This window comes from Crocodylus porosus, unplaced genomic scaffold (assembly GCF_001723895.1).
Source record: "Crocodylus porosus isolate Cpor-Errol unplaced genomic scaffold, CroPor_comp1, whole genome shotgun sequence".
NCBI classification, from domain to species: Eukaryota; Metazoa; Chordata; order Crocodylia; family Crocodylidae; genus Crocodylus; species Crocodylus porosus.
Genome location: NW_017728943.1, coordinates 75,424,459 through 75,441,484, shown reverse-complemented (window position 1 = coordinate 75,441,484; position 17,026 = coordinate 75,424,459). Strand labels below are relative to the sequence as shown.

Here is a 17,026-nt window from a genome sequence, read left to right as displayed (position 1 = left end):
TGCAAAAGAAGTGTATGACCTTGGTTGTTCCCTTTTTACCCATGTCTCCCCAAAGCAGTTGTTCTTGCTTTTTTATGACTTTTTAGCCTGAACAGTTGAAGTTTGACAAATTTCCATGCTGGGTGCTTGCCTGAGGTTGCTATTTTTCAGTTTCAACAAAAAAAAATGTTTCAGCCATTTCCTAGAATGGGAAAAAAATGTGTTGTTTTGCCCACATTTTAAAAATATGTATAACCATTTTTTTTTAATAAAACAAGCTCTGGGTCCTTTGGGTGTTGGAGCTAGGACTTGAAATTTGGCAGGGTATTTATTTCCTCTTGTGCCAGAGAAGTGACTTTGCTGTTCCCATGAACAGTTGCCCAAATTTGGCCATATTAGAGGCAGATGAAAAGTCCCAGTTCTTGTGTGCTAAGTAGAGTCTTTCAGAAGATTTTATCCATGCTAAACACACTTAAGATAGGTCCGTGTTGCACTGGAGTACACGTTTGTATCTCTGCCTCTGCCACAGAATTTTTGTGTGATACTGGACAATCTACTTAAACCAAGCTAGTGACAGGTAGTTAGTTGCTAGTTGTGTGTTCCTGAACACTCACAGCTGCATCCAAGGTAAATGGAAGCTCTATGATACTAAGCACTCTGAAAAATCAGATCTTAGGTGTATCTGCTTCAGCACCCAGAATGAATAGACATGTTTGACCTTAATCCCTCTGGGCCTCACATCCCCATTTGTAAAACAGGGATAAGTCTTGCATCCTCTCAGAGAGTTGTCAAGATAAATCTATTAATGACCATGAAGCACACACATAGTCTAAGGAAGAGACTCTTAGAAAAGCCCATGGTAAAATTAAAATGTCTTTATTCAAGGCAAGGTTTCAGTAATATGCAGTAAATAATTCATGGGGGCACACACACTGAGTAATGGGGCTGTAACAAAATGTTGAACAACTCATTCAGTGAGCTCTGATCACTCTGCTCTGATTAAGGCTGGGGTTATGTGGCAAAATAGTTTGGGGTTATGTAGTTAAAGACTATTGTAGTACATTTGTACAGAGGTCTGACTTACCATTGTACCAGCAACTTTAATTCTGACATTTCCTAAATGTCTGTAGTGCTCAAAAGTTTAATACAATTCGTGTGTGGTTATTACGAAAGCCCATATAATAAACAAAATATCCAAATATTTCAACCATTTCTAAAAAAATAGAAACAAATTAGATACAGCAGGAAATTCAAGCATCCCAAGAGGTAAAAGATGAGTGAAATATTGCCTAAACATCAAAGCCAGTATATCATGGCCATCAAATGCAGTTGATATTGTGAGTGGATGTTGACTTCTCTTAAAATGACTAGTATGATGAGTTAATAAACCTTTATGGTTTTTAGAACAAGAAGTCAGTTTGTTCATTGCTAGGCAGCTTCTAACAATTTCCATCAAGAATATTGTGAAAACCTCTATGATGGCTGTGAATTTCAAATGTGTAAGGACCCTTCTACCCTGCCTTTGAAATAAAGGACAGTCAGTGCTCAAATATGAGATCACATTTCTCTCAATGAGTTTTTTCTTTAAAAAACAAACTAACCTGGTAGCAGCGTGCAGTTGGATATGTCATAACCAAGCATTCCCTCTATCCATTTCATATATTATTAAAAGAGATGTGAAATTAGATGCCAAAAATGTTGTATGCAATGATAACTTACAAGATTAGTTCAGTGGTAAACAATACTTTTTTTTTATTAATTTGTATTTGTTTGCATGGGTGACATTAATTAATGTTGTCTCAGACCTCAATATTCTTTAATTTTTTTTTTTTTTTTTAAGTAAAAAAGAAGCTTACTGAGTCATTGCCTAATTTTTCAGGCAGTCATGAATCAGAGTTTTTGCCATTTAGATAAAATTGTATATGTAGAGAACATATGCATTAAACTGTATGGCAGCACAAAAGCAAGAGAAACTCAGCTATGCATATTAGTTTGCTATGCATATTAGTTTTTCATAGTTTCTTTTGTATTTAGAAAATAAAACTACTGTAACCTTTTATAAACTCTCACTAAATCTCTTTATAATGTGACTCATTCTCTATGAGTAAATCCCTCTTGCTTCTTTAATTGTCATAAACACTGAAAAAGTAGAGTCCAGGTTTGAGGCCTCATATTTAGGGTTTACTTGGTCCCTCAGCCAAAACTGCAATAGAGGTGTTCTCTAAGTAGGGATTTCCAAAAGTTGACTCTGGTCAGAAGTCTCCAAGTTTTGAGATATATTGAGGGAAACGCTTTTTCACCCCTGTAGTGTGCTTCTCTGGCCAATTACTATATTAAAAAGTGATGCCTAAATAGGTAAGAGAAGGTAATCAAAATGATTAAATTGTGCTGAATCAAAAAGTGAATGAGAAGGCTTTACTTTGAATCAGCTAATTGTTTAAATTTTTTAAAGGAAGTGTTTCTATTCCTGGGACAGAAGAGGTAGCTGGAACTTCCTCTGACATATTTTTCATTTTAAGACCAAGACTAGTTTGACAGCAGGATTTGTACCTTTATAACTAACTATTACTATTTAACTTTATGACTTGTAGAAGCTTGTTAGGTTCAGTGACTCATTTACGTAGATGAAGTTATTTTTAGAGGTATAATTTGTTCTATTTAGAAAGGCAAAAAAAGACTTGGTAAAGAGTTAGATTCTTCATTATGGTTTACAGGGCTCATGAATCCAGTAACCATGCAAAAGATGACTAAGCAAGGGGTCTATTGGTACTTTCAGGAATTTACAGACATGAGTCATCCACTTATTGTCTGCAGACACACCATCAAGGTATCTTGTGAGTCAGCTGTGATTTGGAAATAGCCCGGGCATTCAACATGAGTACTTTTTTTGTAGTTCATAAGTATCCAGTAAATAATATGCCAAACCAGAGCATGTTTTGTAATGTTTGCAGTTCAGATGCTCGCTTACAAAAGTGTTTCATTTGTCAGTGATGCAGTATACATGGTGAAATATAGATGTGAGCTATGATTGATATAATTATGGCAATTCTAACTTGTATCCACTTTTTGCAATAGACAGGCAGATTTTATTCTGTAATGCTATATAAAAATGCAATATCACTCACTCGTATAACTAGCTAAGAATAAAAATCTCCTCTGACACACCCATGCCACCACAGCAAAAACATAGGTGTGACTGAGCCCAGAATTTGACCTTTATGTTCAAAATACTTGGTAAATACTCACTGATTAGTTTGCTTATTTTACATGCAATGAAGAATGTGGGTCACATTGAAACCTGGCATAAACAAGTGCTAATTAGTTTGCTTCAATAGCTTTATACCCCATAGTGCCAAAAGTGTATTTGGCCCTTACGATCTACTTCTGAAATAATAGAGATGCCTGTAACATTTTTAAAGCTGGGGCCCATTTCCTGTTTACTGGACTTATAGGTGTGGTTGTGCTCCGTAATTAAGGTCAGATAATTTGCTTGGTGTGGGTTTGGTTTGGCTTATATCTTTACTAAGAGAAACACTTAATGTAGAAAAGGGAGTTTTAGTTATCCTTTGTGTTGCCAAGAGGGCACTAATAGAAGGCAACCAGTGTTTTTCAAAATCTGTCTTGAAGTTCAAAATAGTACCAGTCTTTGCTATATAATAACAATATACACTTAAACTTATCTATTTCATCTGTCCGATTCCACAGTTCTCATTATAATTGACTTCTGAAAATTCTTACAAATGTTTTGGTTAATAAAAGTATGAAACATTTTCCTTTTTTATTCTATTATAATATATTCATTAGGGAAAAAAATAGAGATGCACCAATATATTGGTGCCACATCAGATTGGCACTGATGAAAGGAAAATTAACATTATCTGCCATCAGCTTTTTTTGGTCAGTGTAGCCAATAATGTACCAATAAATATCATGGGCCTCTGGCTGTGGCTCCCAGATGCCACATGCATACATGCACCAACCAAGAATGCAGCTGGGCAGTTTAGAGAGTGGTGCCCTGTAGGTAAGTCTGTGGAGGGAAGGGGTGTTGGGGGTGCAGATCGAGGCCCCTGCAGTGAGGGAGGGAGTGGGACTGAGGCTGGGGTTGGGGCTGGGTGGCAAGTGGAGCAGGATGGAGCTGCATACAGCTCGTCTAGGCAATCAGCATCCCGGCGCTTAAAAAATGGTGGCAGGGGCACTTGAACTAAAGTTCATCAAATGAGCTTTAGTTAAAGCACCATCACCACCATTTTTAAGTGAAGGGAAGCTTTTAGGATCAGAGCCCTACTGACTGTGTTCTCGCATTGTTGGCCCATGTTCATCTTGGAGTCAGTAATGACTCCAAGATCTCTTTCTGCCACTGTGCTTTCGAGAAGGGAGTTCCCCAACCTATAGGTATGCTGCTGGTTCCTAATGCCCAAGTGCAGGACCCTGCACTTGTCAGTAGTGAATCCCATTCTATTTTCATTTGCCCACCCCTGTAACCTGTCCAGGTCCTGGTGTATTCTGTCCTTCCTTTCTAGCGTGCCCACCTCACCCCAAATCTTGGTGTTGTCTGCGAATTTAAACAGACTGCTCTTCACCCCATCCTCCAAGTCCTTAATAAAGAAATTGAACAGTGCAGGCCCGAGGACTGAGCCCTGGGGAACCCCACTGCCTGCTTCCCTCCAGGTCGAAAATGACCCGTCCACCACCACTCTCTGAGTACGACCCCTTAGTCAATTTGCAATCCATCTGACTGTGTAGGCATCAATGCCACAGTCACCTAGCTTTTTAATGAGAATGGGGTGGGAGACAGTGTCAAAGACTTCTTGACGTCCAGAAAGACTACGTCCACCGTGACACCTGCATCCAGTGATTTTGTGACCTGATCGTAGAAGGCAATCAGGTTGGTTTGACAGGACCTGCCCTTAATGAAACCATGCTGGTTGCCCTTGAGCATCATCCCTGCTGCTGGCCCATCACAGATATGCTTCTTGATAATCTTCTCAAAGAACTTCCCCTGGATTGAAGTGAGACTAACAGGCCTATAGTTGCCCAGGTCCTCCTTCTTCCCTTTTTTAAAGATAGGAACCACATTGGCCCTCTTCCAGTTATCCAGCACTTGGCCAGAGCACCACAAGTGCTCATAAAACCATGCTAGGGGCCCCGCGATAACCCCTGCCAATTCCCTCAACACCCTGGGGTGGTGAGCATCTGGACCTGCTGATTTGAGCATGTCTGGCCCCTCCAGAAGTTCTCTGACCCAGTCCTCCCTGACCCTAGGCTTGGCAGAGTTTCTCCTGAGTCCATCCTGAATCTCGGTAGGGGAGTCCCGGTCCTTGCACAAGAAAATAGAGGCGAAAAAATTGTTAAAGAGGTCTGCTTTCTCCTCTGGTGCGACCACCAGATTGCCAAGCATATCCTGCTGGGGCCCCACATTACCCAGGGCCTTCTTCATTCTCCCTATGTAATTAAAAAAGGACTTTTTGTTATCCTTGATCCTTGATGCTAGCCCTAGTTTCGTATCTGCCTTAGCTTTCCTAACAGCCCCCCTACAGACCTGAGTGATGGAGGGTACTCCTCTTTGGTGGTAGCCCCTCCCTTCCACTGGGTGTACGCCTGCTTTTTGGCAATCAGGCATTCACAAATGCCCTTGGTGAGTCAGAGGGGCTTTTGGGCACTCCTGCCCCCTTTGCTTCTTGTTGGGATTGTTGCCCCTTGGGCTCCTTAAAGAAAGACCACTCATCTTGGGCACCCAGTTCCCCTCATACATCCACATGAGTGAGCATGTGTCTATTGTAGCATCTCAAAACAACTTGAGATGCCACAGGAGGCACACCAGAAACTAAAAAAATGTTCCCTGTGCTGCATATTTGCAGTGTGGACTGTGATACTAGGGAATCCTGATACCAAAAGAAAGCATGCCAGAAAAAAGCGGCATAGGGTGTGCTCCTGGAATGTAACCTGAAGCAACTGGAGGCTGGGTCCTCCAAGGAGGCACTCTAGCACCCAGCCAGAGCATCTGTATGCCTGCTGCATGCTCCTGCTGCTCCAGGATGCTACCTGAGCATGTTGGAGGAAATAAAAGTGGGTCAAGGCTGGCAGCAGTGTCTCAGACCCAGTCTCTATCCCTGGTAAGTAGGGCTGGGGGGACTGTGTGTGTGGGAGGAGTGGGTCCCCTGCCCTGGCATACAGCACCTGTTGCTGGTGGCAGCATCTAGCAGCAGGCCCTCAAGGTGTTCATGGCCCTCTACAAGCAGAGTCCCCCAGCAGTGCTGCCTGAACCCAAGGGATGCATGTGGTGCACAGAGCCTGCCTGGCCCACTGGTGTGTGCCTTCAGGCAGAACTGGGTGGCTCCTGCCATCACCCACATCTCCCAGCACTGCAGGCTTTCACCATTGGGCTGGGCCAGCTCCTGCCTCCACATGGCCTGCATGCCATCAGGCTGGGCTGGATCCTTCCTCCATGTGGTGGGCATGTGGAGGCAAGAGCTGGGTTAGCCTGATAGCATGTGGCTTCTGCCTGCAGTGCCAGGAGCCCTGGGTGGTGGTAGAAGCTGGCCTGGTTCTGAAGGCATGCACCAGCAGACTGGGCCAACTCTGTGCCATGTGAAGCTCCTAGGTCTCAGGTGGTACCACGCACCACAGTGTGACTCTGCCTGCAGTGGGCCATTAGCACCCTGAGGGCCTGATGCTGGCTGCTGCTGCTTCTGCCACTGGCGGGGCTGTGCACTTCTGGGATGCGGGGGGCAGGTGTGTGGCGGGCCCCCCACCCCAAACCTCCCCACACCCCCACTCACAACCCCCAAACCCACAAGCCAACCCTACAGACTCCCCACCCACAAACCTCATACCCATGAACTGCCCCACAATCCACCCACAAACCCCACACAACCCCCATACCCACCTCTATACCCACCCACAAACCCCCCAAAACCCATCCCACAAACCCCACATGCACCCCCACACTGCTTCCCCACTCCCCCTGCAAAAACCGCACATCCTCCCACAAATCTCACACCCTGCATGCCCAGCCTCTAGACAGGACAGGACCTGCTGGTGGGAACCACAGCTGCAGAGGCAGCTGCCATACTGTAGCTCTGCCCAGTGCCCACACTGGTGCTGGGACTTGCGGCCCTGACTGGAGGGGGGTGCTCCTGGTCCCAGAAACCACATGGGGGTATGATGGGCTGTGGGGAGGGGTGGAGGTGGCAGCAGGGTTGAGTGATGGGCAGAGCAGGGATTGAGGTGGCAGTGGGGTCTGTGGGTGTCTGTGATGGGCCAGGGGTGTCAGCAGGGGTGTGTCTGAGAGAAAGAGCTGGGGATGGGGAATGAGGGAGTGGTCCATGTAAAAGCATCCACCAGAGCTGGGCTTTGAAACCCCCCAGTGTCACCCTAGAGCAGCCTGTGCAGGGGGAGGCCAGCCTAGATGGGAAGGGGCTTACCCAGCCCAGTCCCTGAGCTCCAGTCAAGGGCTTCCCAGGAAGAGCTTGTGGACTGCGGGGGCCTGGGCACAGGGATCAGAACAGCAAGGGCTGGCACTGCTCAAAGCCACAAAGCAGTGGTTGGGACAGCTGCAGCTGGACCCATGTCCTGGTGCTGGGAGGGAGCTGCTGCCAGGAGGGAGCGAGTGTGGGGCAGGCAGGGGCTATGGGTCAGGAGTGAGGGGCACTTAGGGAGGCTGTGTGTTGGGAGTGAGGGATGAGGGCAGGGGCAGGGCACTGGCATATCAGTGCTACTCAGCACCACAAAGCACCTGTGGCTCCTGCTGCAGCTGCCCCCCACATCCTGGTGAGTAAAGGGGGCAGGGGTAGCTCTGATTTTTCTGTGATAAACTAGAAACAAACACCAAAATGCATAGATATTTAGAATGTATTTTATTATTATGAACAAGGCACTGGTAGTTTTCCAACTTGCTTTAAAATTGTAACTATGTCAATAAAGTAACTGATCTCTCTCTCTTACTTTCTCTCTCTTCCCCATATATATAATATGTATGTTTGTATGTATATAGTGAAGTTTCATTTCAGTTGTGAAAGAATGTGATATTGTGGGGTACTTTAATGAGAGAATTTGGGTTTTATTTGTCAGAAAATTTGCAATTTTTAAACAGGAAACACCAGGATCCCTGCTGGTGAGGCAAATGGTGGGACCCAGGTAGAGGAGCCTGCCCAGGCCCAATACCATTCGTGCCACATCTCACCTACTACTTTACAATGATCTGTTTAGTCCATCGAAAGCCTGCCTTGCCTCACAGTGCCCCTTATGGAGCAACCTCTCCAATCAGGACCTGTCTTGCAGATACTCTTTCAATCAAGGAAACGCAAGAAGTCACAAATAAATTCCTTATGACAAACCCCACTAGTCAACTTGCTGGCTTTGAACTTAACATGCTGAGAGTGGTCTCTGCTAAACAGGTTCAGGACAGGCCAAGGCAGTATTCCCTCTAAGCTGCATGGTGTGTGCACACCATGCAGCTTAGAGGGAACGCTGGGTCAAGGCCCCTGTGCAGCCAACCTCCACCGCTGGGGCCTCAGTGCTAATCCATTGTGCTTGCAGAGAGACACTGTGTCACGCATTATTGAGGAGTATCCCCTTTACAAACTGAGGCAGATTAATAACTTTGAACGCAGTTAACGAGGAAACTGTTGCTTGGCTCTGCGGATTTGTATTAACTAAATACATAAATAAATAGTGCCGCCCAAAGCCCAACTGTGCAACCGTGGTCCATTGGCAGCTGGCCCAGAAGTGTAGGCGGCTCTGCTGCAGTGCCCATATCACAGCCCAGGTGGCTGTGCAGTCCCTGTCCCGGTCTGGCAGGTGCGCAGCCATGGGGCTGCAGGTCCAAGGGGCGGATGTTGTCATAAGGGCCACCAGGTCACAGCCAGACTGCTGCAGTAGGTAGAGGGTGTAGGGGCCACTGTAGGGTAAGGCTGCTTCAGTCCACAGCTGGCACAAGGGGCTAGTGTCCCCAGATATCAATTGGCCGGGTCTCAGAAGGTCCTGAGGTCAAATAGCCCTGAGCTGCTTGCCAAGGCAGCTTTTTATACTGCTGGGGCCACCACAGGTGCTGGCCCCAGCCTCTGGCTCCCCCTGGCTGAAGATCTGGGAAGATCTGGGCAGGGTCAGTTTGCCCCAAGTGGCACAATTTGCCCCCACCAAAGTGCGTGTTCAGGCACATGTGCTGAGGCACAAATCTCCAGCACAAATCTGTGCTGCCGCTGCAAGTGCATGTACCTGCATGTGTGGTTGTGCCCAAGGATTTAAAATAGGAATCCCAGAGTGCTGAAACCATTCTTACCTGTTAGGGTCTTTCTGAGTTCTTTTCAACAGAAGAATTGTTCTAATATTTTTCTGTAGTCAAAAAATGAAATTTATAAGCAGACACTTTCCAAGGGGTACCTCAAGCCTATCGCAAGGTGTCCAGAGTCTAAAAAGATTGAGAACCAGTGTTCTAGTATAAGAGGCTTTTTCTTAAAAAACAGACATTTGGTTTAGTTAATTGAAGGAGAAAAACACTATTACTGACTCTTTGACATAGCTTGATTTTTGACACTATTAACAAAGAACTGAAATGCTTCCAATAAGAAGATAAATGAAAGAAGTAGAGCTGATATTGTTTAACTTCATCACTAAAGTTTGCTATCCATTATGCTCATTTAAACAGGCAAATGTACAACGTTTGTTTTTCTACCCTCCACCCCCCACAAGGAATTGTTGTAACAGAAAAGGTAGATAATAACTACGCTAAGTGGACTGTAAGTACACAGTACTAAGAACAAAGTACATTTACAACTTCAAAACTGAGATCCAGTCCCCCTGGTTTACATTGCTTTCTACAGGAGGAACCAATAGCTTGCTAGCTGATAAATGTTTTATTGTATGGCAGTGGTTTTCAGGGATTATTATTCTTTAACAGTGTTACAAGGAGGACTTTGATATAATATTTAATCTTTGTTTTTTTCCTTAATGCAGTAAAGGTCCAAATTGATCAAACTCAGCTCATGACATTCTCTCTCAAATGCATCAAGTAAGTTGCCATGTGGGTTGAATCCCCAGTTCATGCAGAGCGTTATCACAAAATAAAACTCAGACATTGGGTCACTAAGCTGCCAGACACCAATATTTTAAATGATCTGTTTTTGTCTGGGCCCACAGCAGGAATACCACATTCGGTTTTGTGCAACTCATTTTCACTAACATGTGGAACAGACGGATTGCTGTGCTCGGAGAGCTTGATTTTGTGGATATGGGGCTAAGGCTTTGATAAAAGAGGACAAATATTCAAAAAGTATGTAAACCAAGCAAGGAGAGCAACAATAGTATCAAACTGAGAGAAAGACAATTTAGGCTGAAAACCAGAAAAATCTTTCTGACATTGATATCTTGTAGACAAAGGAAATACTGGAAGCCTCACACCTTAAAACATTTTAAAATGTAATATACATAGCACTAGCAAATATATGGGAGGGAACAACTGTGCTGTGCCATGAATATGGGTTAGGTGATATTACAAGCTTTTTCCACTTCCAGTGTCTCTCATTCCAAGTGATTCTCCAGTCTGTGATTGTTTCCTCTTCTGGCTCTATGTCCCACTTTATTGACTCATGCTCAACTTCTCATTAGGGAGAACTGTCAAGTCACAGATTAAGAATTCTTAGACCAGGTGTTGGCAACACTTTTGGGCAAAGTGCCAAAAGCACCCACAACCTTGACTTGTAAGATGTTAGTGTGCCAGAGGTGGATGGCAGGGAAGCTGTGAGGGGCCCAATCCTTGTGGCAGTGCAGGTCCAGCCCCTTCCCCATTGTTTGTCCCAAGGTGTGCGCGTCAAGCAAAATACCTTTGGCTGCCATGCTCTGGCACCTGTGCCAGGGGTTGCCTAACCCTGTCTTAGACCATAAACTCACATGAATGAGCTACAGTTTTACCAGATTATTGTAGTCTTGTTAGAAATGGCTGAACGACTGAAAAACTTGAGTCACATACTACTTTACCTCAGGTGTCCTTTCTTCTTTTCAAGTTAGTGAAATGAATAGTTTGAGGATGTTAAATATGGTTTAGGTGATTTGAGGGGCAAATCCCACCTATTGTAGATGATGTAAATTTCCTCTACAATGTTATTAGGTTTGGGATCAGGTTAATTTATGAGTAAAAACAGTTAAAAAAAACCAATGATTGCTGGAGGCTAATAGAACTAAAAGGAGACTCAAGAAAATGTTCTACTTAAAAAAAAAATAAAAAAAAAAAAATGTTTGGCAATGAAAATGTCAAATAAATAAGTGTTTGGAATACTGACTGTTATAGGCTGATTTGTTTCTAACAGACCTGGCTAATCTTGAAACAGCTCCTTTCCCTTAGAGTTATAAGCAAGGGGAATTAAAAGAGATAGGATCAAATTTTTGGAGGCTTATGAATAAGACATTTTTATATCAGCGGCTTTTGTATTTGTTTACTTAACACAGATGAATGCAAATTGTGATTACTTTGTTCTGTTCTGTATTATGTAATTAGCTCACTTTATAGCCTTTACTGAGTCATTTAACCTCTCTAAGCCTCAGCTTGACCACCTGGAAAATGGGATTGCTGCTACTTGGATCTCTTGCAAGAATGTCAAAAGGATTGATTAAGGCTGATAAAGCACTCTAAAATTCTTGAATGAAAGGCTCTATAAAAGGACAGCATTACTTTATTTCTTAACAGAATGTATTTTAAAATTCTTGAAAGTAGAAATTAAGCTAGATTTTTTTTTTTAATTCTTCGCTACATTAAGCTCTTTTGTGACAAAGGATCAGACTGAACTCTTGGAAGCACTGTGATTAACTTGTAAATATGCAAGATAAACATGTTTGTTCTGACCATTTGCTTTGTAAAATAAAATACCTCCGTTACGGGTAAATCAGGACGTACAACAGCATAATGGAACACGTGTTTGTTAGAATTGCCAAAGGGAGTATTAAAATAACACATCACCTTCCTTTTTATTTAAGATCTGGTTAGAAGCATTTCTTAAAATGAGTTTTGAGTGGCAGGTAGAAATGATATATTTCACAATGAAGATAAGAAAAAGTATCTCTCATATCATCTTTTTTTATTTTTCTTTCTTTTCTTTTTTTCTTTTTTTTTTTTTTACTATCTTTGCAGTTGACCTACCCCTTTATTTTCCTCGAGACCAGCCAACTCTAACATTTCAGTCAGTCTATCACTTCACTAATAGCGGACAGCTATACTCCCAGGCCCAGAAGAATTACCCTTACAGCCCACGCTGGGATGGCAATGAAATGGCAAAGCGAGCAAAGTAAGTCAAACTGTTATTTCATGCTAGAATTCCACTGTTTGGTGGTCTTCTGTTAAGTATTGAGTTATAGATTTGATTATGCACATTGGGCATTCTGTCTTATATTACAGTTTTAATATTTACAGATATTAATGTAACTTCGATATTTTAATATTGTTAATGTTTTTATAGTAGTAAGTAGTATTAAAGGGCCAATGTAGGCACTGTATTAACAGAGGAGAGGACACTGTCCCTACCCTAAAGAGTTTATAATCTAAGAAGCAAACGAGACAGACATGAGGTGAGGAAAGGTATGTAACATGTAAGCAAAGCGAACAGGATAATAACAGCAAGTGCTTTGTTAGCTTCATGACACATTTGTGGAAGGTGGGTTGATTTAGCAAGGAGGGGATCAACACAATGGAAAATAGGAGAGGAGAGAGAAGAGACATCAACGAGAAGGAAATGAGGGACAGGGTAAGGGAGAAAAGATTATGAGACAGGTATGGGAGACGCAGATGATGTGATGAGAGATGGGGAAGAGGAAGGGAAGACATTTGGAACAAACAGCTGGTCAGTACAGGGCAAAACTGCTGAAAGTTCTCTGAACATCTAGGCTAGAGACAGAGATTACACATAAACCAGTATAAGTGCTTGGAAACTGGTTCAAATCTGTAATACAACAGAATTCCAGTGCACATAAACTGCTTTCAAAATGACCAAAGCCAGTTTAAGATAAACTTGGATGGATGTAGTATCAGACTTAACTGATTTAGGTTAAATTGGTTTATTGAACTTCTGTTCCGAGATCCTCTCCAGATTCAAGTTAACTCACAATACCGCAGCATTCCAGGATGCTTTGCACCTCCCCCACAAACCACCCCTCACCTTGCAGAGTGGGTGGGCTAACTTTGGCCCAAGCTGGCTGCTCCAGCTGAGCAGGGAAGTATACTCCAATGCCCCCCAGCTTCTGGCCTGGGCAACTGCAGGCATGTGGCTACATTTCTGGAATCAGAAGTGAATGTCTGTTCACTTGCCTATCAGTTCAGTCTCCACAGCATAGACTAACCTACAAAGACTGAATCGATTCAGTCTCCAGCTTTTTCACTGTGTACTTAGCCCTAGCAGTTCCCTTTCAGCAAAACAGTTCAGTCTGTTTCTTCTGCAGTTTTTCTCCAAGGTCACATTGCAAAAGGGGAGGAGTGGAGCAGGGTTGTATAACATGAATCCTAGTTTCCTATGCAGTTCCCCTCCTCTTACAGTTGTGGGTTAAGGAAGATTTGGGGATGGGAGAGGGTTGCCTCAACTTGGTCCCTATTTATCTCCTCCCCTCCAGTTTAGCAGTCCCTGTTTTGGCTGCTTTTTTCAGTTACTCCTGTTAGCTGGAGTCTCTGCATGCAGTAAGTTGAGTTTGCAAGATACTTATATTTTAATACATAGTACAGTATTAATGTTAATGAGCTACTTTTCTGTATTGCAAGGATCTAAGTTCTATAATAAAACAACTAAGAACAATGCAAAAGACTAGAAAAGATAGAAACTAAAATACAATTCTTATTATAAGACAACATTAAGGCAGCGAATCAGCAACACAAATTCCCCCCCCCAGTAAAGCAATACGGGCAAAGGCCATACTTGGATTTTGCAAATTCTAAAACTGTTGAAACAGGAATGACTGAGAGTCTACAGATTGAAAGTAAACATACAGCAGATGTTGAAATCAAAAAACATAAATAAAATGACATCTCAGAATGAAGAATTTTGAATGTCAAAATCAAAAGATGACAAATTTGCAGAAGAGATTTTAAGGAATTCAAATTAAAATATTTAAATTTTGCAAAACCAGGCAAAATTGCATGATTGTAAACTTTTAATTTGAAGAGGATGAAAGTAAACAGTGTATAACTAGAGCTTATAATGCTTGAAATAATATGGAGAATATCTAGGATTCAGGATGACACACTGGTAGAATGTTGGTGTTTTTTTGTTTGACTCCTTGGGAGAGCTGTCTCCTGTTCAAACACATTATTTTTGTCATCTTAGGGTTTTTGTTTGGTGTTTCCATGCCAATGTGAGAATACCATGTTTTATGTTTAAAAGAATGAAATAAATTATAACTAGGAAGCACCATTATGACTTATTTCCCGCCTGTACACTTTAATACACTTGTTTTGTGGGAGGTTGTATGCAAGCAAATCCACTCTCTGCTTGTAAACAGCAATGCTTAAAAATGTGTTAGAAGGGTTACTTAGGGCAAGCAAACATGCTTTTATCACAGCCACCTGAAAATTTTTTTTTAGTGTCACTGTCTCTGTGCAATAGGGGCAAAGTGGTTACTGATAAAAATCTGTTAATTAAAACAAGTCAGGTAACACATTTGAAACACCACTGATTTTCCTAGCATACACAAAATGTTTGCCTCACATGTGAACTGGTTCTTCAAAAAATTTCTTAAATATGCAGCTACAATAAGAAAATATAGTAAATTATGAAAAGTTAGCACACTTGCTTGGGGTGTACGTGTGAAGTAAAGCATCTCTGTGTGGTTTCCATGGGAAAGCTCTCTCGGGTTTTTTTTTTTTGTCTTAAATAGGCATTCAAATGTGTATAAATGGGGTCTTTAAAGAACATGCAGAGTCAAAGCCTGGGATTTCATGAAGGAATATTGTAAATAAAGCTTGTTTGTTTATACAAATTAAATTCAGTTATCAGCGCACTCTGGCTTAATTTCTGTCCTGATTCTGTTGCAGCCCCTTAGACTTTAGCTGAGCTTTAGGGAATGCAAAATTGGGCTGGAATTACCCCTTTTTACTAGTATTAACTGAAGTATAACATCTACTTGTCAATAAGTAGCAGAAAAAATGGAAAGCTGATATCATAGTAAAATAACTTTAGGGTTTAAGGTCTTCATCCAACTTGGACCATGTGCAGACTGAACATTTTCTACCAGGAGAATCTTTATTCTCCTGGTAGAAAACAGAAGTATGCAGACATTCAGAATTTTTCTCCCAAAGCAAAAATGGCCACTCCAGGAGAAAATTAACCTGGGAACAACCAGAATTAAATCACTCCTGGGAGAGTTTCCCTGGGAAACGGAACCAGCTATGCATGTACCCTTCTGAGAGAAATTCCCTCATCCCAGTATGCTTTGTTCCTGCCTCCCTCCTTGGGTGCAGGGAGACAGTACGTCACTCTGGCTGGACTCTAATGCTCCAGTTAAGTAGGGAGCAGAACAATCCCTGGAGTGCTTTGGGGCTGGGAAAGCTGAGGCAGCTGTCTCCCCTTTACATGAGCAGTCTAGGTCTGGGTCCAAAACTAAGCCACAGCTGTACCCCACCTGTATTACTGTGGACCTGAATGGCCCGAGGTCCACTCAGGCTGGACCAGAACTGGCTAAACCACCACTACTGTACCCAGACCTGGCAGACCTTGGCATTCCCAGCACATGGACCAATTAGACACCAGGCCCCCATTAGACCCTCTTCCCTTCTCCATACACGGGCCCAGCAGAATCATCCCCTCCATTCCCTGACCTAACAGATCGTGCATCCCATTCCCAGGCTCAGCAAACACAGCTGCCCCCCAGCCCCCACACCACCCTGCACAGACCCAGCAGTAAGTTGTCTGTCACCTGTCTCTAAGCATACAGAAAAACCTGCTAAGCATGATGGGCTGTGTGCTCTGGGGCCCCCTGGCAGGCTAAAATGAGCACCATAGGCTCTCTGGTCCTCAGTCACTCAGTTCTTCCAGTGTCTGTTCAGGGTTTCCCAAGTAAATTTTTCTACTGGGGAAAAAAACAGGATAATTCTTCTGAATTATTTGAATGTGTGTATACCACCTTGGTTAATAAAATATTTTACTTTAAACTAGTTTCTTATGAACAGTTTTGCAATCCTTCACTCACCAGTGTACTTGCTGAATGCAACATTAATTTTGTGTGCCCCTGGGTGCTTTGTATGATTCCAAACTTCAGAGGGACTTAGCACCCTGAACTACTACAGTAGCCACAGCCAGCATCTTTCTATTTTGTGTAATAGATTTTGGTGTGACTTCTGCTAGTTCTATATTGATAGCATCCTTTATCTCAACTCATTTGCCTTCATGCCAAGTCAGATTGTCTTACCACATCTTAGACAAAATATCTAGAGATATTCTTTCCCCTTTCTTTATAACCTAGCTCTACTGGGTGGGGCCTGGAAAATTTGATTTGCATCAATGCTACCTTAGATATTCTTGACAAGTTTAATATTTACAATTCATACAAACCTTCTTTTACCTGGGTCGAAGTAAATGCTACCATACAAGCATTCTTTGGAAGGAGTCACTCTCTGTTGCAGTATTTCCCCAATGTGCAAATAAAAGGAGCCTCAGAAAAAATGCCATTGGAACATACACAATTAAATTACTGTTTCATATAAAGTCATGATCTTTTAACAGCAAATCTCCAAAAATTAGCTCTTATTCATCCATATATCTGCTATCCAGACCCAAACATAACCCATTTTTCTGTGTGTGTAATATGAAGTTATCTAGAAGCTGTAATAGAATAAAATAAAAAGGAAAGGACTGTCATAATGTATATGGATCATGGAAAAATGTGGCCTACACATCATGTGATGGTATTTTATAATAATAACAACAACAAAGAACTAATTATACGTGAGAGCTTTACAGCTCATGAATATAACACATTTTAAGTGGATTTTCTGTTCATCAGACCAATGTATTGGTACACCTCTAACATTTTCTGATGGATGTTATCTTGATTTGAATTACAAGCCAAGAGAAGAAAG

General features: G+C 42.5%; 1 protein-coding gene across 1 annotated transcript in view; it reads left to right on the top strand.

Annotated features, from left to right (window-relative positions):
* Positions 1-17,026, top strand: part of BRE (brain and reproductive organ-expressed (TNFRSF1A modulator)) — a 288,488-nt gene that overhangs the window by 256,248 nt on the left and 15,214 nt on the right. Inside the window, exon 11 of the mRNA XM_019549599.1 lies at positions 12,101-12,254. Within this exon, the coding sequence (XP_019405144.1) occupies positions 12,101-12,254 (154 nt within the window). The remainder of the gene's footprint in view (positions 1-12,100; positions 12,255-17,026) is intronic.